The following is a 25,632-nucleotide window of genomic DNA, read 5'->3' on the forward strand; positions in this document are numbered from 1 at the left end:
AGCCCAGTGCCCCTTCCTGGGCCATGGTCTCTTGGGTGCAGAGATCCGGTTGGCCCAGAACAGGCGGAGATCCTGCGGTTTGGACAGTGCCTGGTCCCCACCCACTCCAAATGGCCCCTGACAGGTGCCTGGCAGGGAGGCCTCCATCCTGTCCTCTGTCACCTTCCAAACTATTGTCTGGACCTGGAGCACTATTTAAAGAGCCATCCTTGAGAACTGCCAGCCCTGCTGCATCGAGAGGGAGCACTTCAGACCATGGTAGGGGGAAGGCTGGGGCTGCCCTGCCTCCTGACCCTGACCTCATCCCTCGACTCTGACCTCATCCTGGGACCTTGACTTCATTTGTGATTCTGGCCTTCACCTCATGCCTGAACTCACCCTGACCTTGACCTTGCTCCTCTCACTGACATCCTTGACCTTGACCTTGTGTTGTCCCTGGTCCTGACCTTTTTCTTCACCCTTGATGTTATCCCTGCACCTGGCCTGCCCTGGACTGTCCTTAAAGGATGGCCAGTCTATCCATGTAGGTCCCAATTTGGGCCTCTGTCTCCTGGACTTGGTGGGGGGGGGGGGGCTGCCGAGGTGAAGTGGTGGTGGAGGGTGGGTAGGAACGAGGAAGAGGAGGGTAGAGGGAGGCAGGGTGGGCTAGGCTTGGAGGTTTCATGGCAGAGGCAGGACTCTGCTCCTGTTGAGAGGACATGGCTCCTGGGGGATCAGGGTTGATATTCTGGAATGGCCCAGGTCCTATGCAGACTGCCATGGGGCCTGCCCTGCTGCCCACCCCTTGCCCCAGTCTCCAGCCCCTGGGGTGGCCCTGCAGGCTCTCAATGGCACGGCACTTCCAAGTCTCTGGCTCTCACACCTTCACTCTCCCTCCTGGCCTGAGAACTCTGACCTGGCTGTCAACCTCATCTCAGAAGCCACCTCCTCCAAGAGGTCTGCTCTGAATACCCCAGCAGAAGAGGGGCCTCCCTGTGTTCTCAGTGTCTGTCACTCCCACCATCACTCTCTACTGATCATCTGTCTCCCAGCTGGACAGGGAGGTGGGGGGTATCCTTGGGGACAAAGCAGGGCCTGATTTGGCACGAGGTCCCTGGGACTGGGCAGAGGGCCTGGCTAGAGGTCAGCAGGCACCTAATAAATGTCCTGATGCTCTGTGGTGGGCATCATCTTGGTTTAATAAATGGGGACACGGAGGCTCCAGAGCAGGCAACTGATTTTCTCAACATCGCAGGGCTGCGAGCGGCAAAGAAAGGATTTGAACTCGGGTCTGGGGGATGCCCTTCCGCCCTGAGGTGTTCCTTTTGGAAGGGTCCCAGCTGGGAGAGCAGGAGGTTGGCCGGTCAGGGCCTTGGGGCTCAGGGTGCTCCTGGGGAGTCCGAGCGAACAATCCCGTCCTCTCCTGGGTGTCCTGGAGGAGGGCCTGGCACACAGCGGGGTGACGTGCCATGAGAGGGACGTAATAGGCTGGCTGAGGCAGGGATGGGGGACACCCAGGCCGAGGGCAGGTCCTAGGAGAGAGAGGGTAGACTAGCCCACAGGCGGAAGTGATTGTTTTTTATTAATCAGAGGGAAATGTGTATGTAATTATGTGAGATGAGCCCCGCAGGGAGGTTCCTTTCTTTATGATGTCTGAAGGGATTTATAAATATTACAGAGGTTTTATAGCATCATAACGTCCTGGCTGCCCTGCCAGCCCCCTTTCAAAGGATTAGTGGAGACAAAGCACCCAGTAAAAGCTAATTATAAGTCAGCCGGCGCTGCTGCTCCTGAGCCTGGGAGCCGGAGGGGAAGTGGGGGTGAGTGCAGGGGGGGGGCAGGCGTGAGCTCGGGGAGGGGAGACCACACAGGGGCTCGGGGTGGGCAGGGGAAGCCCAGGTCCTGGGGGGCGAGGACAGGGGCTTGGCACCACTGATATAGAGGCAGGGGGCTGAGGGCGGGGGGCCACCCCTGCCCCCTCCTGCCCTGTGAAGCCCGGGCTGTCCTTCCCCTTGTGGCCAACTCCTGGCGAATACTGCTGTGGGTGAGGTCCCCTTGGTGAGGGGGTCCTGGGGACCCAGAGCTTTCAGGGAATGCTCAATGGCGGGCTCTCAGGCCCCTGATATCCTGAGAGAGGCATGTGGAGGCAGGACGGCTGGCCAGAGACCCTCCACGTGGATGGTCACCTGCTCTGCCCGCTGTAGAGATGGGTCCTGAGCTCTGGGCAGCTGGGCCCTGGGTGGGCGCAGAGGAGCCCCGAGGAGGGACCGACACAGGGAGATATGGCCCGACTGTGTCCTCTCTAGTATACTGTTCGGGTTCCCCATACTGGGTCAGGAAGGTGGGGGGTCCCCAGCCTCCAGCCTCTGCTTACCCACAAGTCTCCCTGTCTGTCTGCTGCACCCTGCGGCCCGGGGCGGCCGTGTTGTTTGGGACCGTGGATGGCACTCTGGGGGGTGAGGCGTGGGGGGGCGGACAGGATGCATGGTGACCTCTGGAGGAAGGGCTCCTGCAGCACCCCACCTGGCACCTCACAGGCACCGCGGAGAGCCCGCAAGAGAGCAGAAGGTGGAGCCAGCTCTAACGTCTTCTCCATGTTTGATCAATCCCAGATCCAGGAGTTTAAAGAGGTTGGTTGGTCAGTGCGATGCATGGAAAAAGCACTTGGGAGGGAGGGCGGCGAGGCCCAGGTCACCCTCAGTCTGTGAGGGTGATGATGTCACTCCCCTTAGAGGCTGCTGGGGTGCACCTCCATGCCTAGGGGTGTGACTTGCTGTGTTTGGGCAAACCCCTGCCCCTCTCTGCCTAAGCCTTTTCTTGCTGTATGACCTCAGGCGAGTCCTTCTGCTCTCTGAGCCTCAGTTTCCCTTTCTGTGAAATGGGGTTGCTGCAGCATGAAGTGAGGGAGGGCCATAGCGCCCCAGGTGTGCAGGGGGAGCTGAGTGGGTTAGCCAACACTCTCGTGCTCGTGCCATGCTGAGCCAGGATGCCAGCCGGCCAGAGGGGTCTGTACTGAGGTTATCCAGACAGCAGTGTGCAAGACAACAGCCCCGAGTGTGTGTGGGGGGGTCTGGGGAGGGCCTCAGGCTTGGACGAGTGGGTAGGTGGCTGCTCAGTACCCATGTCTCCACCAGGCCTTCACCATCATGGACCAGAACCGGGATGGCTTCATCGACAAGGAGGACCTGAGGGACACCTTTGCTGCCTTGGGTGGGTGACCAGTAGTTGGGGAAGCTCAGGGCTTGGGGCAGAACTGAGCCCAGGCCTTCTGGAAAGAGTGGGTGCCTGGGGACAGGCCAGGGCAGCAGTTGTAATGGGTGTGAGGGGCTTGGGTGCCATGGGGGTACAGGGGAGGGGTGGCCGGTGCCTGGAAGGTCAGAGGAGGTTCCTGGGGGTTCGAGGAGGTCTGGGCCAGGGATGCAGGGCGGGCACCAGGTACATGAATGGCCCATGCAAAGGCCTGGCCTAGGAGGCTGGGGTGGGGTAAGAGGGCAAGAGAGCAGGGGGAGATGCTCGGGAAGGAGGCTGGACATGTCCACAGGACTCAAGACTACCGGGCTTCGGCTGCCAAGGGAGGCTTTTGCCCTTTCTAAGGGCCCACAGAGACGCCTTAAGGCATGAACGGGGTGGGGGTTCAGGTCGCGGGAAGGGGGCATAACCAAGTCATGTCTGAACTAAGCTTTGAGCTCCTGGAGGTACGGTTTTCCACTGGGACATGAGGAACTCCCGAGTCCCCCCACCCGACCCCAGGTGACCTCCTCCTGGAGCATATGCGCTCTGAGCTCTGCACCTCCGTTTCGGCTTTTTTGGGCCTGTTCCTTCATCTGGGAAATGGAGATAATCACCCACTTGCTCTCCTTTCTAGGGAGGCCCAGGTGGCAGCAGTGGGGGTGGTGAGGCTGGGGGCAGCCCCAGGCTAACTGTGGCTGAATGTGTCCCCCTTCTAAGGTCCCCCAGGAGGTGGGCAGGGCCTGAGGCCTGAGTCGGGGTGGGGGAAGTGGGAGAGTAGAGTTGGGAGACCCTGCAGGACGCTCCCTGGTTCTGAGCTCTGCTGTCCTGGGCTGCCGGCGGGCAGGGTGCCCTCTGTTCCTCATGGTGATCCTGGGTGTCCCCCTTTCCTCCCCCAGGCCGCATCAATGTGAAGAATGAGGAGCTGGAGGCCATGGTGAAGGAGGCCCCTGGGCCCATCAACTTCACCGTCTTCCTGACCATGTTTGGGGAGAAGCTGAAGGGTGAGTGGGGCTCCAGGTGGCCCTGGGGAGGGCATGGGCAGCCTGGCCCTGTGTGCAGACAGCTGGGGGCATGGTATAGCCCCGGATGCCCCCTGGGCCCCGCCCCAGTTTCTACCTCTACTCCAGAGTAGGAGTGACTGTAATGATGCCTGCCTTGCGGGATGGGAGGGGACAGTTTGTGTGAAAGCCCTCCGCCCAACATCAGGACGGAGCCCCAGCCCCACTTCCCTATCCCCGGGCTCATCTTACCTGCTCTGCCTCATGGCCAACGGGAGGAAGGATACTGGGAAGGGGGTTCTGGAAGCTACCGTGACTGACCCCAGTACCAGGAGGGTCACTCACACAGCTTCTGGGGAATGGATCTAGAGGCTCAGAGGTCACCATCCCTGTGCCAGGTGCCCCAGCATCAAAGTGGCTGGGATAGAACCCCAACCATGACTCCTCGCTCTAACCATTGCCCCTCCCGAGATGCAGCCTCAGGCCTACGGTGTGGGGTCAGGGCAGTGGTCAGAACAATCCCGGCCCCTTTCTCTCTGGGCCCCAGGGAGCTACCCTTCGCTCCTTAGCAGCATTTTCCTGGGCTCAAGGCTTCCATGATCAGACGGAGGGGCCCGCCTGGGCTGTGACTGCCCTGGGAGGTGAGACTCATCACCACACACATCACCACCCACCTTCGGGCTGCCCTTGCCTGGTGGCCGCCCACTGATCCCCAGGGTGACCTTAGGCCAGGCTTTGCACCACAGTTTTCTGTCTGTATAATGGGAATTGTATTGGTTTCCTGAGGCTGCTCTAACAAAGAACCACAAATTTGACAGCTCAAAAAAGCCGCAATGTTCTCTCTCATTTCTGGCATCTAGAAGTCTGAAATCTGGACAAGAGTTTCCATCAGAGGCTCAAGGGGAGAGCCCCACTTATTTACCTCTTCTGGCTCCTGGTGGCTGCCTCCTCCCATTCCTATCTCTGTGGTCACACGGCCCCCTCTTCTTCTGCCTGGCCATCTCCCCGTCCCTCACTCTTAGAAGGACAATTGTCACTGGATTTAGGGCCCATTGGGATAATGCAGAATGGTCCCCCCATCTCAACATCATTTCCTTACATCTGCAAAGGCCCTTTTTCCAAGTTAGGTGACATTTCCAGGTTCTGGAGATAAGGACACAGGCATATGTTCTGGGGGTCACCCTGAACCCATGACAGGGGTGACCCTAGCAACATCACGGATGATGTTTGGCAGCAAATCATAATAATCTCATGGGTTGTGGCCTGCTGGAAAGTACAACAGCCTCCACACACACTGTCCTGGCTGTTCCTGGAGCTAGAAAGCCAACCTGTGACCTAATGGCCCCACCCTCCATGGAAACTGAGGGCCAGACATGGAGTGAGTGGGGAGCTGGAGCTCGCCCTCCTCCGGGAAGCTGTTAGGGGTTATTCCCGGGACTGTGGCCATCTCCTTGAAGAGCTCAGAACCCCCTGGGGCTGAGATAGGGGTATACTTGCAGGAAAGACATACATGACTCTAGCCAATGATTCTATGCAGGCAGCAGAGGCCCGAAGCTCATGTTGGTGACGGCTGAGCTAAGAGCTATGACCCAAGGCCAGGTGGGGCCAAGAGACTGCAGCTTTTTTCTCATTTTTGCAGGGGTACCAGGCTCCATCTGAGTTTGTCATAAGAACTTGGCTGAGCCTGCACACTTGGCCGCAGTGAGGACAGGAGAGGGGTCAGGGGGTCTGGGGCAGGCACCCTCTCATCCCTCTCACTGGGATGAGGACACTTGGCCATGTGATTCCCAATGGCCACTCTGCAGCCCATTCATTTGCTGTGGTTGCAGTCCACAGAGCAGAGCTCTTCTCTCGCAGGAGAGAGGGGAGGGTCGGGCCGGGGTCATTGCCCAGGAGGTCACTGCTCTGGCCCCTGGGCCTGAGCCCGGGACCGCTGGTCCTTAGGAAGGTGGGCTAGAGCCAGCTTGCCCCAGCAGGGAGGACTCTTCTCAAACCCTGGGAGGCCAAGACTTCCCACCAGCTCCCCACCATAATCCCTTGTGCACCCCCTCTCTGCTTCTGAGACCAGGATCTGGAGTGCCTGGGGCTCTGCCCCAGAGGAACCCTGGGCTGAGGCTCTGGACTGGGTAATCCCTTCAGGTCCCTACTGCCCTCCTTGGAGGAAGCCCACAGCTGTGGCCTCCACGAGCGACCAGGCTGGTGGGGCCAGCACTGTGCCAGGCTCGATCATTCAGGGACGCCGAGTGATTCAGATAACATCCTGCCCGGTATGTGTCCCCAGTCTGACAGATGGGAATACAGAGCAGCAGGACAAGCAGGGGGCTCTGGAGTCCAGAGACTCAGCTTCAGACCTTCCCTCCCCTTATCAGCGGGGACCTCAGGCAAGGTCCTCTGTCTCTGTTTCTTCTTTGACAAACTGAGGACATCAGTACCCACCACATGGGGTGTCCTGGGGCTTCCAGGAACTAAAATGGCACACAGCACTCAGAGAGGTTTGCAACGATCACTGATCAACATTTGACCAGATCTTTATCACTAGCGACCCATTTTGTGAACTGATCCTGGGAGGTGGGCAACAAACACCACCTTTGCCTCCACGTCCCTGGTGACATAGCTGAGCCTTGAGAAAGGACAGGGACATGCCTGGTCTGCAGTGAATATAGGGGCAGTGTGACAGAGGGAAAAAAGCACCAGGTCTCCTGCTGTCATTCATAGCTATGAGGCCTTGGTTGAGACCCTGCCTCTCTCTGGGCCTCAGTTTCCCCAGCTGTACAACCAGGGGGGTCCCATTGTGGTAATAGACACACTCCTTCTAAGGACATCTTCCCCCCCAAGCCCACACAGTGGAGGTGACAAAACAGAACTTCTCTGGCTGTGCCCCCCCAGCCCACCACCCTCCACCCACCCCTGCCTCTGGCCTGGACCATCTTGCAGACCCACCGGTGCCCCTGCCCAAGCCCAGCCTTCAAGCCCCAAGTACAGCACTGTCTTTCCAACCTGTCACCTCTTGTGCATGTCGTGGGTAGCAAGAGAGGCCCAGAGGTGACCCCATCCCAAACCCCACCCTCACTAATCATGACCTCTGAGCTTCAAGTTTCTCCATCTATAAGATCAGGTCCATTGGTAGGAGAGTTAAGCATGTAGTATGTGCTCAGTTGGGGTCTCCCTGTACAGCTGTGCAGGCTGCTCATAACTAAATGTAATGCCCTCGGTTGTTACTCCTACTCCTTGTTTCTCAAAAATCTCCCTTCTCTTGCTCCCACTGAGGAGTGGACATTGGGGACGAACCCCCCCCCCCCCCCCAGCCCAGCTCCTGCCCAGCCCCAGCCTCAGCCTGTTCTCCTCACCCTGGCTCTCTCTCTGCCTTGTGTGTGCTGCTTCTAGGTACGGACCCTGAGGAGACCATTCTCCACGCCTTCAAAGTCTTTGACACCGAAGGGAAAGGTTTCGTCAAGGCTGATTTGTAAGTCCACTCTGCCCTTCCTTTTCTTTTTTTTTTTTTTTTTAAGATTTTATTTATTTATTCATGTGAGACAGAGAGAGGCAGAGACATAGGCAGAGGGAGACATAGGCTCCCTCCCTGCAGGGAGCCTGATGTGGGACTCATCCCCGGACCCCAGGATCACCACCTGAGCCAAAGGCAGATGCTCAACTGCTGAGCCACCCAGGTGTCCCCACTCTGCCCTTCCTTTTGGCTTTCCTTCCGCAGAGGCTCAGGTGATAAGCGAGTTGGGGTGAGGACGGGGTGGGCTGTGCCCCACTCTCCTCCGGCACCCAATGCTTAGCCAGCTTGGGCAGTGTCTGGCCAGGAACCAGGAGGGCACTGCCCTGCCCAGCTCAGTCATCGCTCAGTGTCTCTTCCCCTTTCTGGGACTCGGTGTCCCCGTTTTTGCACGGAAGTGTATATGGAGTGTGGGGTCACCAGGGGCAGATTTCCCAGTGGTGAGGCGGAGTGGGGGTGGAGGTGGGCCTTCAAGGGCAACAACGTGCTGCCTAGGCTGGGGCAGGGAATGTTCTAGATGCAGGAACACAGCAGTGAAGGGACAGGGCATGGGGTTTGTGGGGTTGGTGAGAGGGCGGCTGGAGACTATGGGAGATGATAGGTAGGGGGAGAGTGGGGAAGGAAAGGTGGGCAGGGTCTAAGTGGGGTAGCTCCTGCATGCAACAGGCCCTGGATGCTGTGTCTGCCCTGGGGACCACTGGGCTGGCATTGTGGAGGTGGGGGCACTCATCCTGCTGTGCCTCAGCCCAGTGAGAGTGCTGAGCAGAGCCAAGGCGGTGGGCAGGGCCAGCCTGCCAAGAGGCTAGGACACCAAACTCCCTGGGCAGTCGTTCTAGAGACTCTGAGGTCTCGTTGGGCCTGTGGGTGGCCTGGGGCAGGTAAGATTTCCTCCCCAGGCACAGGCTTCCTGACTATTATGATGCTTGAGGCCTTGGCTTTTCTTTTTTTTAAGATTTTATTTATTCATGAGAGACACACAGAGAGAGAGATACAGAGACACAGGCAGAGGGAGAAGCAGGCTCCACGCAGGGAGGCTGATGGGGGACTCGATCCCTGGATCTGGCATCACACCCTGACCTGAAGGCAGATGCTCAACCGCTGAGCCACACAGGCGTCCCTTTTCTTTCTTTCTTTCTTTCTTTCTTTCTTTCTTTCTTTCTTTCTTTCTTTCTTTCTTTCTTTCTTTCTTTTTTTTAAAGATTTTATTTATTTATTCACGAGAGACACCCAGAAAGAGGCAGAGACATAGGCAGAAGCAGGGTCCCTGTGGGAAGCCTGATGTGGTACTCGATCCCAGGACCCTGGGATCACAATCTGAGCCAAAGGCAGATGCTTAACCACCCCAGTGCCCCAAGGCTTTGAGACTAGATTTGCTGCCTGCTGGAATCATCACATAATGGGGGGTTGGGGGGCAGGAGAGGGCAGGGGCTGGGCAGAGGGGAAACACAGAAGGTCCATCTTATCTCTCACGCCTTCTTACCACCCCCACCCCTCCATAGTTGTGAGTCACATGCTCCCCAGGGTAGGCAAGGGGTTGTTCAGGGTTCCTGCAGGCTGGGACCCTCTCCTTCACCCCTCCCTCGGTCTCTGCTTCCCAACACTCCTCTTGGGGGCCCCCAGGAGGCAGTGAGGGCAACCCCCGGAGTGGCCTGGACCAACCCCTCTACTGGGACTCACCTTTACTCCCACCAGTGCAAGGCCAGGCTTGTCTCAGGGACCCAGTTTGGGAACTGAAGCCCCCCCTCACCCCCACCCGGGGATACGGGACCTGGAAGCTGTGGTGGCCTGCCAGGCAGGCCACAGAGAGGCTCTGGCTGAAATGGAGTCTGAGAACAGTCCCCAGCTTGGAGAGTTGGAAACTGTGACTGTCCCACAGTAACATAAATAATGGAAAATGTGCGTTGGTCCTTAGCGGGCTCGCCACTGCCGGCGCCACAGGACACTCGGTGCTCAGGGCCCGGCTCAGGCCTCTGGTCCTTCCCTGCCTGCTGTACCCCCTGAGAGGCCTAGGGGCCCTCCGAGCTCCTGGGGCAGGAGTTCTTTGGGGCTTCACCTCTCACCGCCCCTCCAGGCCCAGGCAGCTCTGACCTCTGCAGGCAGCTGCTCCCCTGGACATCCCAGGGACACGGGCCCCACTGTCACTGCAAATCCTGATGTTTCTCGAACCTCAGTTTTTCCCTGTGAAAGGGGGCTCATAGCACTCGCTTCCCACGGCTATGAGGAGCAAAGGAGACCCAGGCAGGACCTTCCCATGCCTTGGCGGAATGCAAGCACCTTATACTCTCGAAGGCACAATGCAGATGTCAGCTCAAGCCACCCACTGACCTTGTGGTGCATCTAGAACCGAGGCTGAGAGGCTCCACTCAGGGACCTGGAGGTTGACTATTAGCACACAGTGGGCCATCAGAGTGGGCCCTAAGGTCATGGCAGGGTCCCAAGTTTCACTTCATTTGGGCCCCCCACCTTGGAGGAGAGTCTGGGTTACAAAGGAGGAAACTGAGTCTCAGTGATTGAGGAGTCCATCTGAGGCCACCTGGCTGAGACACCTGGCTGGTGTCCTCCTGGCATACAACGCCTCCCCGCCGCCTGTCATCTCTCACAACCCCCCCTCCCCACTGGGGATCTGCATGTGCACACCCCAGGGTGGTGCTTCCCCTGAACCTGACCCTTCCTCTCCCCTGAGCAGCATCAAAGAGAAGCTCATGACCCAGGCAGACCGGTTCAGTGAGGAGGAGGTGAGTGCGGGCTTTCCAGGGCACTGCCTAGAATCTTCTGGGGGAGGTCATGCCCAGCCCAGCCCCCCGCCCCCCCCCCCCCCGTGAGATCACTCTTTTTTAGACGCTGACTTCTTGGAGGGGGACAAGGAGGAGTGGGGGTGGCTGCGGGACGCTGGCCTCTGGGCCCTCAATCCCTGGCTCTGTCTGCAGAGAGGGGACCAATGTTCTGCCTGTCGCCCCAGGGTGACGTCCCAGCTCTGGCCCCCACTCCACCCATGTCCAAGCTGACACCCTGCTCCTTCTCCAGGTCAAGCAGATGTTTGCGGCTTTCCCGCCAGATGTGTGTGGTAACCTGGACTACCAGAACCTGTGCTACGTCATCACACATGGTGAGGAGAAGGACTAGGAGGCCAGGGATCCCCGCCCCCACCATTCAGAGGCAGGGAACACCAGTGGTGTTTTGGGGTGACCACGGGGGAGCCCCTACAGCCAATGTGTGCAAAGAAGAGGCTCCCCTGGCCCCATGGCTCGGGGGCAAAGGGAGAATAAATAACGCTAACGAGGCCTGAGTTGTCATGATTAATGCTCCTGTTGGTGAGAAAGCGAAACATTCCTGTGTTGGTGGTTTTTCCAAAACTTTTTACTTCCCCCGGCTTTGCTCAATTGTTCCTGATGAGCTGGTGTTTAGAACTAATTGACAGTTTTAATGATCCCCAGCTGGGCCACAGGACATTGCCTTCATTTAGGAAGCTTTTATTGAGCACCTAGGGCGTGCCAGACCTGGTGCCGCTCTGGGGGACACACAGATGAGCCAGCCCTGTCCCTGGGCCGGAAGGTCATGCAGTGAGGAGGACAAGAAGTGGGGTGGGGTCATGCAGTGAGGAGGACACAAGGGGAGGGGGAGGGGCCACGCAGGGCAGATCTTGCAGCTAGGAGCTGGGCAGAGGCCAAGAAGGTGGAGGCCAGGGTTTGGATGGATCCAAGTGACTTTCAAGGAGTAGGCAAGGATTCCTTAAACAGGACACATGTAGCACCAACTATAAAATAAATGAAAGTGCATAAATTAGACTTCATCAAAATTAAACACTTCCACTGAGCAAAAGACACTGCAGAGTGTGAAAAGGCAAAGCCCAGCATTGGGAATAGGTTTTGACAAAGATCTTGTATTATGAACATACTTTTAAAAAATCCTACATCGGGGCACCTGGGTGGCTCGGTTGGTTAAGCATCTGCCTTCAGCTCAGGTCATGATCCTGGGGGTCCTGGTATTAAGCCCCACATCAGGCTCCCTGCTCTCTCTGCCTCTCCCCCTGCTGGTGCTCACACTGTCTCTCTCTCTCTTTCTCAAAAATAAATCTTAAAAACCCAAAACTTTATGGAGAAACATTAAAAAAATTCCTACACATCAATAATGGAAAGCTAACAACCACACATGTGCCAAAAAAAAAAAAAAAAAAAAAAAGTCTCCAAATGGCCAAGAAAGACTTCAGAGATGCTCAGCTTCAGTGCTTATAAGGAAAACGCAAATGAAAACCTCCTTATAGAACACACTCACCGGAATGGCTAAAATTAAAAAAGATCGACAACACCAAGTATTGATGAGGATGTGGAACAAACAGAAGTCTCAGAGTTTGCTGGCAGGATTACGAAGTGTCAACCACTTTGGCAGCCTGCAGCAGTCCTTCCTCCTGAAGTTAAAATGGGTACGTATCCTGACCTAGCACGCCCACTTCTACACAGATACCACCAGAAACGTCCACACATATCCTTCAAAAGACAAGTGTGAGAACTCACGGATCTATAAGAGTCCCAAATTGGAAGCAAAATAAATATCTATCAAGAGAAATGACAGGGTGCCTGGGTGGCTTAGTCGGTTAACTGTGATAACTCTTGGTTTCAGCTCAGGTCATGATCTCAGGGTCATAAGATCGAGTCCTGCGTCGGGCTCCATGCCGGGCGTGGAGCTTGATTGACATTCTCTGATTTTCTCTCTCCCCCTCCTTCTGCCCCTCCTGCTTCTCTGCTCAAGCACTGGTGCCCAAGCGCTCTCGTGCTCTCGCTGTCTCTCAAAAAAAAAAAAGAGACATTTATCGAAATGAATGTAAGATGTTATGATGTCCACACACTGGAACGCTACACAGCAATAAGAATAAGCTGACACACACCACAGCACGGTGACGCTGTGATCTATTATATGACTTGGAAGAAGACACATACACACAATGTGCACCTGCCTGGCTCCCTTGGTAGAGTGTACAACTCTTTTTTTTTTTTTAATTTTTATTTATTTATGATAGTCACACACAGAGAGAGAGAGGGGCAGAGACACAGGCAGAGGGAGAAGCAGGCTCCATGCACCGGGAGCCCGGCGTGGGATTTGATCCCAGGTCTCCAGGATCGCGCCCTGGGCCAAAGGCAGGCGCCAAACCACTGCGCCACCCAGGGATCCCGAGTGTGCAACTCTCAATCGAGGGTTGTGAGTTCGAGCCCCATGCTGGAGGTAGAGATTTTAATATAAATTAAAATAAGCTCTTAAAAAAAAAAAACCAAGACAAACACAAAAGAAAGCACCCTTAACTTTTAAAATAATGGCATACTTTAAAATAACTTTTTAAGGGACACCTAGGGGGTTCAGCGGTTAGGCGTCTGCCTTCAGCTCAGGGCATGATCCCGGAGTCCCAGATCGAGTCCCCCATCGGGCTCCCTGCGAGGAGCCTGCTTCTCTCTCTGCCTGTGTCTCTGCCTCTCTTTCTCTCTATGTCTCTCATACATAAATAAATAAAATCTTTAAAAAAAAAGAAAGATAACTTTAAAAAAAGAATTTTTTTATTATTTATTTATGATAGTCATACAGAGAGAGAAAGAGGCAGAGACACAGGCAGAGGGAGAAGCAGGCTCCATGCACTGGGAGCCCGACGTGGGATTCGATCCCGGGTCTCCAATATCGCGCCCCGGGCCAAAGGCAGGCGCCAAACCGCTGCGCCACCCAGGGATCCCGAAAGATAACTTTTTCATTAAGATAAAATTCATGTACCATAAAATCCATCATTTTAGAGTATATAATTCAGTGGCTTTTGGTATACTCACAGGGCTGTGCATCTATCACCACTATCAACATCTGGGACATTTTCATCACCCCCCAAAAGAAACCCGTCACTCCTCATCCCTTTCTGTGCCAAGTCCCCAGCAACCACCAATCTACTTTCCTTTTCTTTCGACCTGCCTATTCCAGACATGTCATATAAATGGAGTCACACAGCATATGGCCTTTTGCGTCTGGCTTCTCAGCGTAATGTTTCCATGGTTAGTCTGTGTTGTGGTATTTTTCCTCTTTATACTGAATAACATTCTATTGTATGGCTAGACCACATTTTGTTTATCCACTCATCTCTTCATGGACATTAGGGATGTTCCTACTTTGGGGCTATCATGAGTAACAGGGTCGTGAACATTCATGTGCAAGTTTTTGTGCGAGCATGTTTTTTATTCTCTTCTAGGAGTGAAATTGATGGGTCATATAGTAACTCTATATTTAAATTTTCCAGGAATTGCTAAACTGCTCTTCAAAGCATCTTTTCAAAGTGACTGCACCATGTTACATGCCTGCCGGCAATGCTCCAGAATCTACTTTCTTAACATCCTCACTGGCACTGTTATTTTCTGGAGTTTTTTTTCTTTTTCAAACTTTTAATTTTTTTTAAGTAAGCTCTATGCCCAGTGTGGGGCTTGAACTCACAACCCAAGATCAAGAGTTGTATGCTCTACCAACAGAGCCAGCCAGGTGCCCCCACTGTTTTTTGTTTCTTTTTAAATAGCCCTCCTAGTGGATGTGAAGTGACATCTCATTTTGGTTTTGATTTGCATTTCCTTAAACGATTGATGATGCTGAGCATTTTATCACGTTCTTATTGACCATTTTTCTATCTTTTTTGGGAGAAATGTCTGTTCAGCTTCTTGGCCCATTTTTAAATTGGGTTATTTATCTTTTTTGTTGCTGAGCTGTAAGAATTCTTTATATATTTTAGATACTAGGCTCTTTAAATACACAATTTGCAAAAATGTTCTCCCATTCTGTGGGTTGTCTTTTCACTTTCTTAATAGTGTTCTTTAATGCTTATTCTTTCTTCTAAGAGTTTTATAATTTCAGCTTCCACATTTAGGACATCGAGACATCTTGAGGGCTTTGTTGTTGTCTATGGTGTGAGGTAGGGGTCCAGCTTCATTCCTTACCTATAGATATCCAGTTCTTCCAGCACCATTTGTTGGTGAGACTATGTTCCCCCTTTGAGAAGTTTTGGCACTCCTGTCAAAGATGAACTGATCAGAATTGTATGGGTTTATATCTGGACTCTCATTTCCAATCCATCTATCTCGATGTCTAAGAGTGCATACCTTTTGATTCCACTTATGTGGAGTTCGAAATCAGGTGAAACTAATTTATGGAGGCAGAAGGCAGAATAATGGTTATTTTTGGGGTAGGAAAGGGCCATGAGAGAAACCCATGGGAGTTAAAAATGCTCTATGTCTTGATCTGGTGGCAGGTACTCAGGCATAGACATGAAAGATGATCAAATGGTACCATTAAGATTTGAGCCATTAATGCACTTCACTGTATTTATGTTATATCCCAACAGGAAGGAAGGGAGCAAGAAAAAGAAGAAGGCAAGAGAAAGAAAGGGGAAAGAGAGAAAGTTGGTAGGGAGGGAAGGAGGGAAAGAGAAAAGACACTATAGTCAGGATACAGGGTGGAGACGATGGGCATTGGGGGACCCGTGGGGACATGGCTTTGGTGACTGATGGCACCATGCCCTGGATGGGAGGACTCAGAGGAAAATTGGCCCTGGAGAGAGAGGCTGAGTTCAGTTTGGGGCTGTTGAGTGTGAGTGGCGAGGTGCAAGGAGCAGCTGGATGCTATGTCTATGGCTCTAGGAGGCAATGGCCAGCATGGGACGCAGAGCCAGAGCCTGTGCTAGCCTGTGAAGAGACAGCTGGCAGTGGGACAAGAGGCCAGGGAGTAACCCTGAGCCCTTAGAGCAGGAGGAGGACCAGGCAGAGAGCGGTGGTCAGCAGGCTGGGGGGTGAGACCTGCCGGAAATGATCAGATGGAGGAATGCCAACAACGCGGGATCCCAAGTTCCAGGCTCCAGGCTGAGGTCTGCGTGCACCCTGATGCATCTCAGCCCTATGAGTGCAGGACAGGAAAGGGAGGCAGAGAGCTTGCCCACGGTCATTGGTGGGGCAGAGAGTGGAACCCAGGCTGCCCGGCTCTGAGCCTGCCCCTGTAAGCTCTACCCTTTACTACCACCCAGTGCAGTGGGATGTGGGGGTAGGGACAGAGTTTGGAGCCACAAGGAGAATGTTCCTTTCCTTTTCCCTCACCCTCCTGAGCTCCTTGTTGCCTGTGGGGGAGGTGGGGAGAGAGGTATGCCCATCATCCTGGAGCTCCCTGGCTCAAGGGCAAGGTCTGCGGGCCGGGGCTGGGGAAGGCCTATGGCAGAGGGGAGCAGTATTTGAGAAGAGCCCTCTCTCTGCCCAGGCCTTGTTCCTTCTGCTCTCTAAGAGTTTGGCTTTCCTGGAAGTCAGAATGTCAGCTGCCAAACCCGTCAGACCTGTTTGTGCCCTGAGGAACCAGGCCAGAGCCAAGCTGGAGGGCACAGATGCCCTGGGCACCTGCTGGCCCACCTGACACCCAGCTCCTGCAGTGACCCAGCTCCACAAGGACACTGGGCCGCCAGCGGGGAAGGCCAGAGGGGCTCTGTGTGGCTCAGGAGAGGAGACTGGGGGCCATTCCTTTGCTCATTCATTCCTCCATCCTTCAGACATCCATCCACTTACACCCCTCTGGTCCAGGGCCCAGAGAGATGATCTGTAATGGCAATAACGCCCACTTCTGTCCTCCATGGGCTCTGGCCTCACAGGCACAGGAGTGAGCTGACTCCAGTGGCCCAGGGAGAAGAAGGCAGGAGCAGAGTGCTGGGTCAGTTGTGAGGCTGGTGGTGGCTCCAAGGCACGGGCCTCTGCCCCTCTTGGCGACTCCACAGCATGGCTTGCTCATGGCCCCTCTCCTTCCACTGTGGTTCATCGGTGATCTCGGCTGTCCCTGACCTGAGCCCACAACCAGGGGCCTTTAATCTCTCTGATTTCCCATCCAGTTTTCGAGGTACACTTGGGTTGGCCCCACAGGCTGCCCAGATAGGTCCCCACTGGATTCTCCTCTACTCCAGGAAGCTGGGGTGGGAGTTGAGTGTCCTGAAAGTCTGAGAGAAATTGGGAGCAGCATTAATAGACTAACTATGTTAGTGAGTTAATAGACTAGCTATGTCTCCTGAGTCATATCTGGAATTGCTTTTTAAAGGTACAAGAACCTCCTTGTGACCTTCCTAACCTCCCCCTGCACCACCATCCTCTTGGCTCTTTGGCTCCTTGAGTGTGCACATTTCCTCCTGCCACAGGATCTTTGCATATGCTCTCCCTTCTGCCTGGAACACTCTCCCGCCTGGTACCACCCCCTCCTTGGCCCACCCACCCCACTCAGCTTTCTGTTCTCAGCTCCGCCTTGCATCCCCAGTTTCTGCTGCCTGGAATGGGTCACACCCCCTCCAGGGCATTTTCATGGCACCAAGCCCTTTTGCTAGGGATCTGTAAGTGGCGTTTGCCTTCCCGTAGGTCTTTAAGCCTGGGATCAGGTTGGATTCTGTCCTCCACCATACCCCTAGCACCCTGCACAGGGGCTGGCACTTAGTAGACTCTTGAGAAACATTTAATCAACTCCAGCAGGCCTGGAGAGTGAACCTGAACTGCATGAGGCCTCTGGAGGTAGCTTCTGGGGCCAGTGTTGTGGGCTCTGGGCCTCCAAGAAGGCATTACTATGGGCCAGAGCTTATGGGCAGGGCCCACAGCCAGTCCAGAGCCCACTGCTCCATGGGGGCCTGCCCCATCCATTTGGGCCTCAGTCACCCACAAACAGAATGGGATCCCATGGCCCCTGGAGGCTCAGGGATCTCCAGCCCCCTGGGCAGCAGGAAACCCTGAGGCCGTGGGCTTCCCTGGGCCTGCTAGCTGTGCTGTATGAAAGGTGACCCGTTCTCACCTGAGAGCTGGTCAGACTGGCTCTCCTGGAATTCTTGGTGGCCCCAGCCTGAGCCCAGTAGGTGACGGGCAACAAGCCCAGGCACAGCCACAGCAGGCCCTCCAATCCCCAAGGAGCTGGGTGCAGGGATCTGGCCCTACCCTGGCCCCGCCAGCTCCCCCAGCCAGCTGGGTCTCATTGAAGGTAATTAGCCCAGGGAGCCGCCTGGGTCTTGGCATCTGATTTTCCACTGTGATCCGTCAGCCGGAGCCTTCGGACAGTGGCCCCCGTATAAATCACGAGGGGGTCGCTGTTAAGAGAAACGGCAAATTCCTTCCACCCGTGCGGCTGGCTAAATTGACTCTGAGAGCAGATTCCCTCCTGGCGCTCACTCAGGAATGGCCAAGTCCTTTGAAGGTCTTTCCAGGACGGACCCCAGGGGCTTGGAGCCGGCTGGGCGGGGACTCTCCCGGGGAGCCTCTGCTGACCGCGGGAGAGGGGGAGCCCCTCCGGCCGGCCCACGGCTGTTGGGGGGGCCCTGCCGGGCTCTGCCTCCGCTGGCCGTCTCTGTGGCAACCCGGGGGGTGACTCTGCACCTTTTTCACAGCCAGCAAGTGGCTGGGGTGGAGGTGGGGGGGCCCTTGGGGGCCTCAGTCCAGGGACACTAGCCCTCAGCCGAATGAAACATCCCGCTGGCATTTCAGGCCTCGGAGGCCGCGGTGAAGGCAGGCGGTGAGGTTCTCTAGGCTGCCCCAGCAGCCGGAGTCTGCTTGGTGGGAAAACCTACCCCATTCCCCGCTGTGAGCTGAGCCTTGGGCTGGACCAAGATTTTAATCTGGCTGTGGGTCAGTCTGGGCCTCTGGGGACCCCAAGTGTCATGTCTGTGTGTCTCACACATAAAGCCTTCAAGTCTCACCTGACAAAGGTAAAGAAAAGCCCTGCACAGGACGCAGGTTGTGGTAACCTTGGCTGACTCCACAGCCCAGATGCCTGAGTTTGTATCCGACTTTGCCACTTCTGCGTGGGTGACCCTGGGCAAGTCGCTTACCTTGCTGTGACTCAGTTTCCCTATCTGGAAAATGAAGATCATGGCAGTGCTATCCTCACAGGATAGCTCCTTGCTTCATGCAGGCCAGGCTTAGGGATGCGGTGGTAGACCGGCAGATATCACCCAGGCCCCCGTTGAGCCCACGTCCAGGGAAAGAGAGACAGACACCAAGGCCAATAATGACATCATAAGGCAAGAAGGACTCAAGGTGGTGGAGGGATGGATGGGCAAGGGGCAGGTGAGGAGGCAGTAGGCCACCGCTATAGGCCAGGGTAAAGTTGTGTCCTAGAAGCAGGGACACTTCTGTGTCATTGGGAGTGACATGAACACAAATGCAATTTTTTTTTTTTTTCACAAATGCAATTTAATAACCCAGGGTGACAAGTGCAAAATCAGGGAAGGCCTGTGCAACTGAGAAAGGACCAATCCAGCCTGGAAGGCTTCCCGGAGGAGGTGATAACCTGAAGAATGGGTAGGGGAAATGCAGACAAAGATGATGACAGGCCTCCAGGTGGAAGATAGAAAAAGGGAGTCTTCTTCCAGAGAAGTCCACTCTTGATTATATCAAGTGGAGCGGCTTGGTTTGATGTTAGTGGGGCTCTGACCAGCCCATTGCCCTTCTTAACCATCAGGACGCAGACTCCAGGCCAAGAGGATTCTTCAGCCACAGCAGCCAGCCAGACTTGAGCAATATGGTTTTGTTCACCCTCTGTATTTTTATGGTCACCTCCTATTTATGGTGTGTGGAACTAGCTTCTCATTTTTGGTAGTGAGGTTTTTAGGAAAAGCTTTCTTCAGAAGAAATCTGTGTACGTGAGTCAATTTAAGGACAATAGACAATATTTAAGGACAAAAATAATAAATGTGGGGGTCGGAAACCCTGAGGTTTAGGAAGAGGTGAATTCTGGAGAAGAGACTGTGAGAGGCTATTCGGAAAGCAGATGTTCTAGAACTCTCTGGAACACGAGTTCTGGAACCCCTATGCTGAAAGTGTTAGCTTGAACAAAAAGGCTCCTTCCAGTAGGGCAGGGCCAAGGGAGTGTGACTGCTTGCTGACAGACCGACAGACGGGCTCTCAGCCACGAGAGGTTGTTGCCGGGCACTCGCGTAGGCTCGGAGTTCATTGTCTTGAAGCCAAACTCCCTGGATGATTCAGGCGCCAGCTCAGTCCCACTGATTTGTTGTCTCCGGGGGCACTCTGCATGTTTGTTCTCCTAAAGCCCACCCAGGGTGGCGCCCACTGCCCTCACTCCACCTGCCCCCTCTGCCCCCGCTCTCCCAGCTTGCTGGCTGAGTTTTAGAACTCGAGTCACTCATCAGGACAGAAAGATTGGGGTACATAAAGCCCCTAGCCTGTTGCCTGGTATGCAGGGATGTCTCTCCCCTCCCACACCTGCCTGGCTTCCATGTGGGTGTGACCCAACCAAGATCACAGAGCCTGAGGCAGGCTGAGCTGGAAGGACCCTCCAGGGTCATGGAGGTGCCATGAACAGATGACAAAGCTGACAGTGAGAGGGGGCTCTCCTGTCCCAGACCTTCCACAGTTGTCTCCCTTCCATCCGCCCCACATCCCGAAGGTATTCAGATCACATTCCTGTCCAAGTCGCGTTCCTGGGGTGATAGGTGCTAATGCGCGTGTGTCAGTGGGGCTGGGAAGGGGGACAACACATTAACATGAGACTTCCTAGGTGGTGATACGGGGCTGTGAGATGGTATTTCAGGCCTCTGGCAGGTCGTGGGGGGACCTGGGGCCCCTTAGCAGGGAGACGGTTTTCAGGAGAGGGGCTGTGTCTCGTGAAGCAAGGCTTTCCCTCTCTGGGCCCCAGATCTTTCTGTGCCAAGAGGACAGTGGACTGGGGGGGAACCGTGGGCGTGGGCCTGGCGACGGAGCTGGGAGGGACAGGCCAGCCTGGAGCCACCCTAATCTGGGGCTTAGCTCTGACTTCAAAGCTGGCGGCTTCAGCTTTGTTGGAATGTCCAGCCATGGTGGGGGCAGAAGGGGGATGCCTGGTTCCCATCAAGCTCCGGAGAATAACTGTGGCCTCTTGGGGCCCATGAGGGTAGGGTAGATGTCATGAATGCAGGGCTGGGGATCTCAGTGGGCACATCAGGTGTCGGGGAGCCCCAACCCCTTATAGCAGCTGTGTCCTCAGGCCAGTGACTGAATATCTCTGGGTCTTAGTATTCCTCCTCAGAGAAACAGGGTGAGTGGTGCCTCCCTCCTCGGGGCAGCTCCTCTTGTACGGTATGGCCCGCGCTTGGGAGGACCCCAGTCGGTGCAAGACCTGAGGAGCGAACACAAGCTCTTGGCGCGAGGGTGGCCCTTGTGGCACCACAGCGCCATCTACTGACGGACGAGCCGCCGTGCCAGGTTCCAGCTTCCCCAAGGCCTGGGCGTCTTCTGGGCAGCCATGGGCACAAGGCTAAACATGTAATTTGGGGGCAGACAAGACTGAACGTGAGTCCTGGCTGCTGGATTTCTGGATGAGTGACAGGTTTTTTAAGTTCTTCAAATCTCGATATCCTGTTAAAGACAGCAGCATACAGTTAGCGCCGCTTCACACTATGCTTTATAGGCACTCACACATATCACTCTCCCAACAACCATGGGAAGGAGAGCCTGTCACCATCCCTACTTCGCAGATGAAAAAACTGGGGCCAGAGAGGGTAAGACATTGGCCCCAGGATTCACAGCCAATAAGTGGCAGAGCTGGGATTTGAACCAGGCAGTCTGGCTCCATCAGTCCTGGCTTCTTACCACTAGGCTAAGCAAGGCAACAGGTATAGCTGTTAGAGTCACTCCTGGTAATGGAGCTGAAACCCTTGGCTCAAGGAGGTATGCTCCAGTGACTTCAGCCCAGACTTTGCTGTTGCTCTGGGTTCACGTCCTAGCTCCGCTACTTAATAACTGTGAGATCTGCGTGTACTTGGGCAGCCCTGGTGGCTCAGCAGTTTAGCGCCTGCCTTCAGCCCAGGGCATGATCCTGGAGACCCTGGATCGAGTCCCACGTCAGGTTCCCTGTATGGAGCCTGCTTCTCCCTCTGCCTGTGTCTCTGCCTCTCTCTCTCTCTCTCTCCCCCCCCCCCCCCGGCTTTCATGAATAAATAAATAAAATCTTAAAAAAGAGAGAGAGATCTGCGTGTACCACCCCATGCTTGGTGCTCACCATCCTCACCAATGGCTTGGTGCAAGGGTCAGAGATGAATCATGGAAGGGATCCCAGGGCCCAGCAACAGGGAGCTCTTCATCGTTTTCACTTACCAGTGATGTCCTTGTTCCAAGCAGGTGGCCCATGATGGTTCCTGTGTACCCAGAGACAGTCCATGAAACAATGCTTACACTGCACACTCCTGTGTCCCTGCAGGGCCAGAAGGTCTGCTCCGTGTTCAGGGGGAAGCAGCCTTTGTCAAGGTTCCTGTGTCCAGGAATGTGAACTGAGACTGCCTGAGCCCTAGGGACCCAAGTGGAGGGAGAAGCAGCTTCAGAGGGCTCTTATCCTAACCCTTCTGCCTGTTTGGAAACCTGCTGGAGGGAGGGGGTTGTCTCCCAGGACAAGATGGTGGCGAGAGGAAATGTCTGCCACCATATGTCATGTGATCCGCTCTGTGATCCTGGGTTTCCTGGTCTGCAGATGGGGTTACTCTGTACCTTCCAGCTACTTTCAGCTCTAGAACTCTCTCACCCTTTCCTGCCTTCCTCGCAGTGCCCATCAGAGTGTTGCATTAGCCAAGGACACAGTTCTAGGCCTCCAAACACCCCACCTGGGGAGGTCCTTTTCTATGCAGTCTGGCCGTCCAGTGAGAGCAACAAGCTTCCCAGCTGCCCTGGTGGGGGATGGAAGGGACAAGGATGGGGCCACGAGGCTCAGGTTCCCAGGGGCAACCATTCTGATCCAGCCTGCCCTCTTTCCATGTGGGCCTCCCGCTCAGCGCAGTGCCCATCCCAGAAACGCCCTCAACAGCTCTGTAATTACTGGTTCTCCTTCCTGCCCCACCCCCAAGCTTCATCAAATTTTTGCCGGCAGACAGGAGTCTGCTGTAAAAGTTGGGAAGCCCGGGCCAGCTTGAGCACATCCAGATAAAATAGAAAGGGAAGCAGGCATCCCAGAAATCTGTCCAGCTCAGGAGACTTGGGGGACAGATCAAGCTGGTCCCAGAGTGGTCCTGGTTGGGGGGCTGAGGACACTCACTGGACTACCATCCAGGGAGGCACTCTTGGATGGAGGCTGTCTCTATGCAAACCTGTCAGTGATGAGGTGAGCTCCCTGTCACCAAGTACTGAGGGGCCTGGGTCACATGCTAGGTAGGCTTTTGCTGTCTCCAGCACTTGGACCTCCATCCTGGGGTTTAGGGCTGTCACCACCTGGGAAGTGGGCCAGGCAGGCAGGAGAGCCCATTTTACAGATGAGGAATCCAAGGTCCAGAGAAGAATGGCAGCTTGCCTTTGGACACAAAGGAAGGAAGTGGCAGAGAGGATCGCAGAAGGGCTGAGGACCCCAGGATCCATGCTCTCCCTATTGCCTGCCTTGGGGTCCAGCCCCTAGCTCTGGTCTGCTTCCTGCGACTGGGCATGGAAGACACAGGCCCCCAAAGAGTGTTCAAGTTGGGGTTGCTCAGCTTGGAGATGGGCTGGTCCTGGGTCCTGAGGCAGACTCAGGGTGTAAGGGAAAGGCCCAGGAGGAAGGGGCATCTCAGATGAACCAGGATAGGGCAAAGAGGTGCACGCGGAAAGGCAGGTGATGGGAGGCATCTAGGGCTGCAGGGAAGCCGATGTTTCTTGAGCACCCTCCTGCTGGGCCCGATGCTGTGGGTTTCACACAGTTGATGTCTCTGAAACCTGTGATTAGCAACAAGAGATCTTGACACAGACATCATATCGAGAGTACACTTATTAAAAACCCTACATATCACTCATGGAAAGACAATAACCACCGCAAAAGTCTCGAGGTGACAAAAAGGATCTCCAAACTACATTCCTTATGAGAAAAATGCAAGTTAAAACGTCAGTAAGATACATACCTAGAAGAATGGCTAAAATGAGGGGGGAAATGGGTGCTAGGATCCCCATTCCACAGATGAGGACACTGAGGCCAAGGCTGTGCAGGGTCATCTGCCCTCAAAGTCGGCCATCTCTCTGCTCCCGGGGTGTGGTCAGGCTGCCTTCCAAGAAGCAGACTTCTTGAATGCATGCTCTCTGCCAACCTCTAGTGGACACTGCCTTCGGCCAGGCCATGCGGGGCCCTGGGAGTCAGAGCCGACTCACCCCCAGCTTCTGTTCCTCAGCAGCCATGTCCAGAGAGCAGTGGGCGCATCCATAAAAGTCCCTGGCATGGGCTGTACAGTCCTGGGGGGTCTGGAGGAGAGAACAGCTCTCACTGCCAGGGGTGGACACCAGTGAGCCAGGCTTGCCAGAGCAGGAGGAGGTTTGGGAGGCAGCAGAGAGGCCAAGCTATGCAGGTGGTCGGGAGACGGGCCCTGAGGCTGGGAGGAGCCCTCGGGCTCAGGCAGCAGGGCCTTGGGCCTCCAGCCAGAGCTGGGCCGTCATCCCGAGGGCGTGGAGGAGCCATCCTCAAGGGCTGGGAGACCCACATGGGCCCTGTGGTATAGCCTCCCGGTGGGGGATGGATGGAAGGCCCACGCTGTTGTCCACAGAGTGATGACCGAGGCCACTGCTGGACACGTCACGAGGCCGGACGCAGTGAGAGGTGTGCGCACCCAGTCCTGGCCTCCTGCCACGGGAGTACTTGGAGAAGTACTTGGAGAAGCCAGAGACTGCTGCTCATCTTCGAAGTAGAGCCAAGAAGCCATGCCAGGAGCACAGAGGGCAGTGCTTCTTCAGTCATCTGAGAATTCGTCAGGGTCAGTTTGGGCTCCCAGGCCATGTCCTGTGAACTCACAGAAAGTGGGCCTCCCGTGAGCTACAGGTTAAGGAGTTCTGGAAGATTCCATCCAAGATGAAGCCACTGCTCCCCTGATAGCTGCCTTCCCCTCAGGTACCAGGAGGCCAACGGGGGACAACACCCAGATTCCTTCAGCCCCAGCCCCCAGCTACACCCAGCGTGTCAGGGACACCAGGCTGAGGTGGTGTGTGTGTGTGTGTGTGTGTGTGTGTGTGTGCCTGATACCAGCTAGCTCTGCCAAAGCCGACTGACCAGAGCAGACAGGCTGCTGTGTCCCGGGGAGTGGGAGCTGAGGGGGCTGGGCTCCAGTTGGGCCTGGGTTTGCCATCCAGGGTAGATGCCCTGCATCTGCCCCAGCACCCTGTGGTCCCACCTATCTGTGCCCCTATTGGGACTCGGCCGTTTGTCCATGGAGTGGGGTGTTGGCCAGACCTGGGAGGCCTAGGGACCTATGATTTGTGTCCTCCACACTGGGTCACCGAAGGCTTTAGGCTTTACGAGGCCCTCTGGCAGGCCCACTGGGTTTCCATGAGGTGAGATCATGTACCTGAAAGTGCGGCCCGCCCGGCGCTATACCTTCAAAGGGCTCCTTGTTCTCCAGGACCCGGCTGTCAGCACCCGGCTTGTTAACGGGAGCTGGTTCTTTTGGCCACTCGGCCTGGCCGGAAGCTCTGCCAGAGGCCAGGGGAGGGTGGGGGCAGCTCAGACTTGGTCCTGAATGTGCCCATCAGGTGAAGAGCCCTGATCTCTCTGTATCCCTGGTCCCGGGGAGTGGGGAACAGCGTATGGGAAGGGAGGAGCCTTATCACAGAGGCATGCAATGATTGCCTGCTCTGTACTCTTGGGTTTCTAGATATCAGCAAGGGCTGCAGGACTCTGATGCCTCCCCTGGGGCCCCATCACTGCCCTCAGATGCTTCCAGCCCAGGGAGCAGGATAAGTAAGTGGGTCTCAGCAACACCACACGCAGGTGGGCTCTTAGAGGGACTCCACAGATCCTCGGGAACAGAGGGAATGAATGAGGGCTTGCTGTGGGGGTAGACCTCACGGAGTGGGGACTCTAAACTCCACCTGGACTTCAGGCAGAAAAAAAGTATGGGAGGGCAAAGGGGCGGGCGAGGATGTCTGCAAGAAGGGGCCAGGGGAAGGGCTGACTTACCTAAAGGCCTAGAAGGCCACTGGTGGGAAG

The 25,632-nt window shown here is 55.4% G+C and overlaps 1 protein-coding gene and 1 long non-coding RNA gene across 2 annotated transcripts; one reads left to right on the forward strand and one right to left on the reverse strand.

The window, feature by feature from the left end:
• The first annotated feature begins 214 nt into the window (after positions 1-214).
• MYL10 (myosin light chain 10) lies at positions 215-10,984 on the forward strand. The gene is made up of 7 exons (XM_026019612.2): positions 215-258; positions 2,517-2,609; positions 3,114-3,189; positions 4,107-4,211; positions 7,593-7,671; positions 10,397-10,445; positions 10,735-10,984. The coding sequence occupies exons 1-7, from the start codon at positions 256-258 to the stop codon at positions 10,831-10,833; spliced, it is 504 nt and encodes a 167-aa protein (XP_025875397.2). The 5' UTR covers positions 215-255; the 3' UTR covers positions 10,834-10,984.
• A 7,898-nt stretch (positions 10,985-18,882) lies between these two features.
• On the reverse strand, positions 18,883-25,203 carry LOC140598127 (uncharacterized). Its single transcript, XR_012000255.1, has 4 exons — positions 24,992-25,203; positions 23,564-24,429; positions 21,807-23,381; positions 18,883-21,068 (listed from the first exon to the last, which is right to left on the reverse strand). It is a non-coding gene; the product is annotated as an uncharacterized lncRNA (long non-coding RNA).
• Positions 25,204-25,632: the final 429 nt, after the last annotated feature.

This window comes from Vulpes vulpes, chromosome 3 (genome assembly GCF_048418805.1).
Source record: "Vulpes vulpes isolate BD-2025 chromosome 3, VulVul3, whole genome shotgun sequence".
In the NCBI taxonomy this organism is placed as follows: domain Eukaryota; kingdom Metazoa; phylum Chordata; class Mammalia; order Carnivora; family Canidae; genus Vulpes; species Vulpes vulpes.

Coding starts and splice junctions, on each gene's coding strand:
- MYL10 (XM_026019612.2), top strand. Junction 4,212..7,592: donor GTTTGGGGAGAAGCTGAAGG/GTGAGTGGGGCT, acceptor TGCTGCTTCTAG/GTACGGACCCTGAGGAGACC. Junction 10,446..10,734: donor ACCGGTTCAGTGAGGAGGAG/GTGAGTGCGGGC, acceptor CTCCTTCTCCAG/GTCAAGCAGATGTTTGCGGC.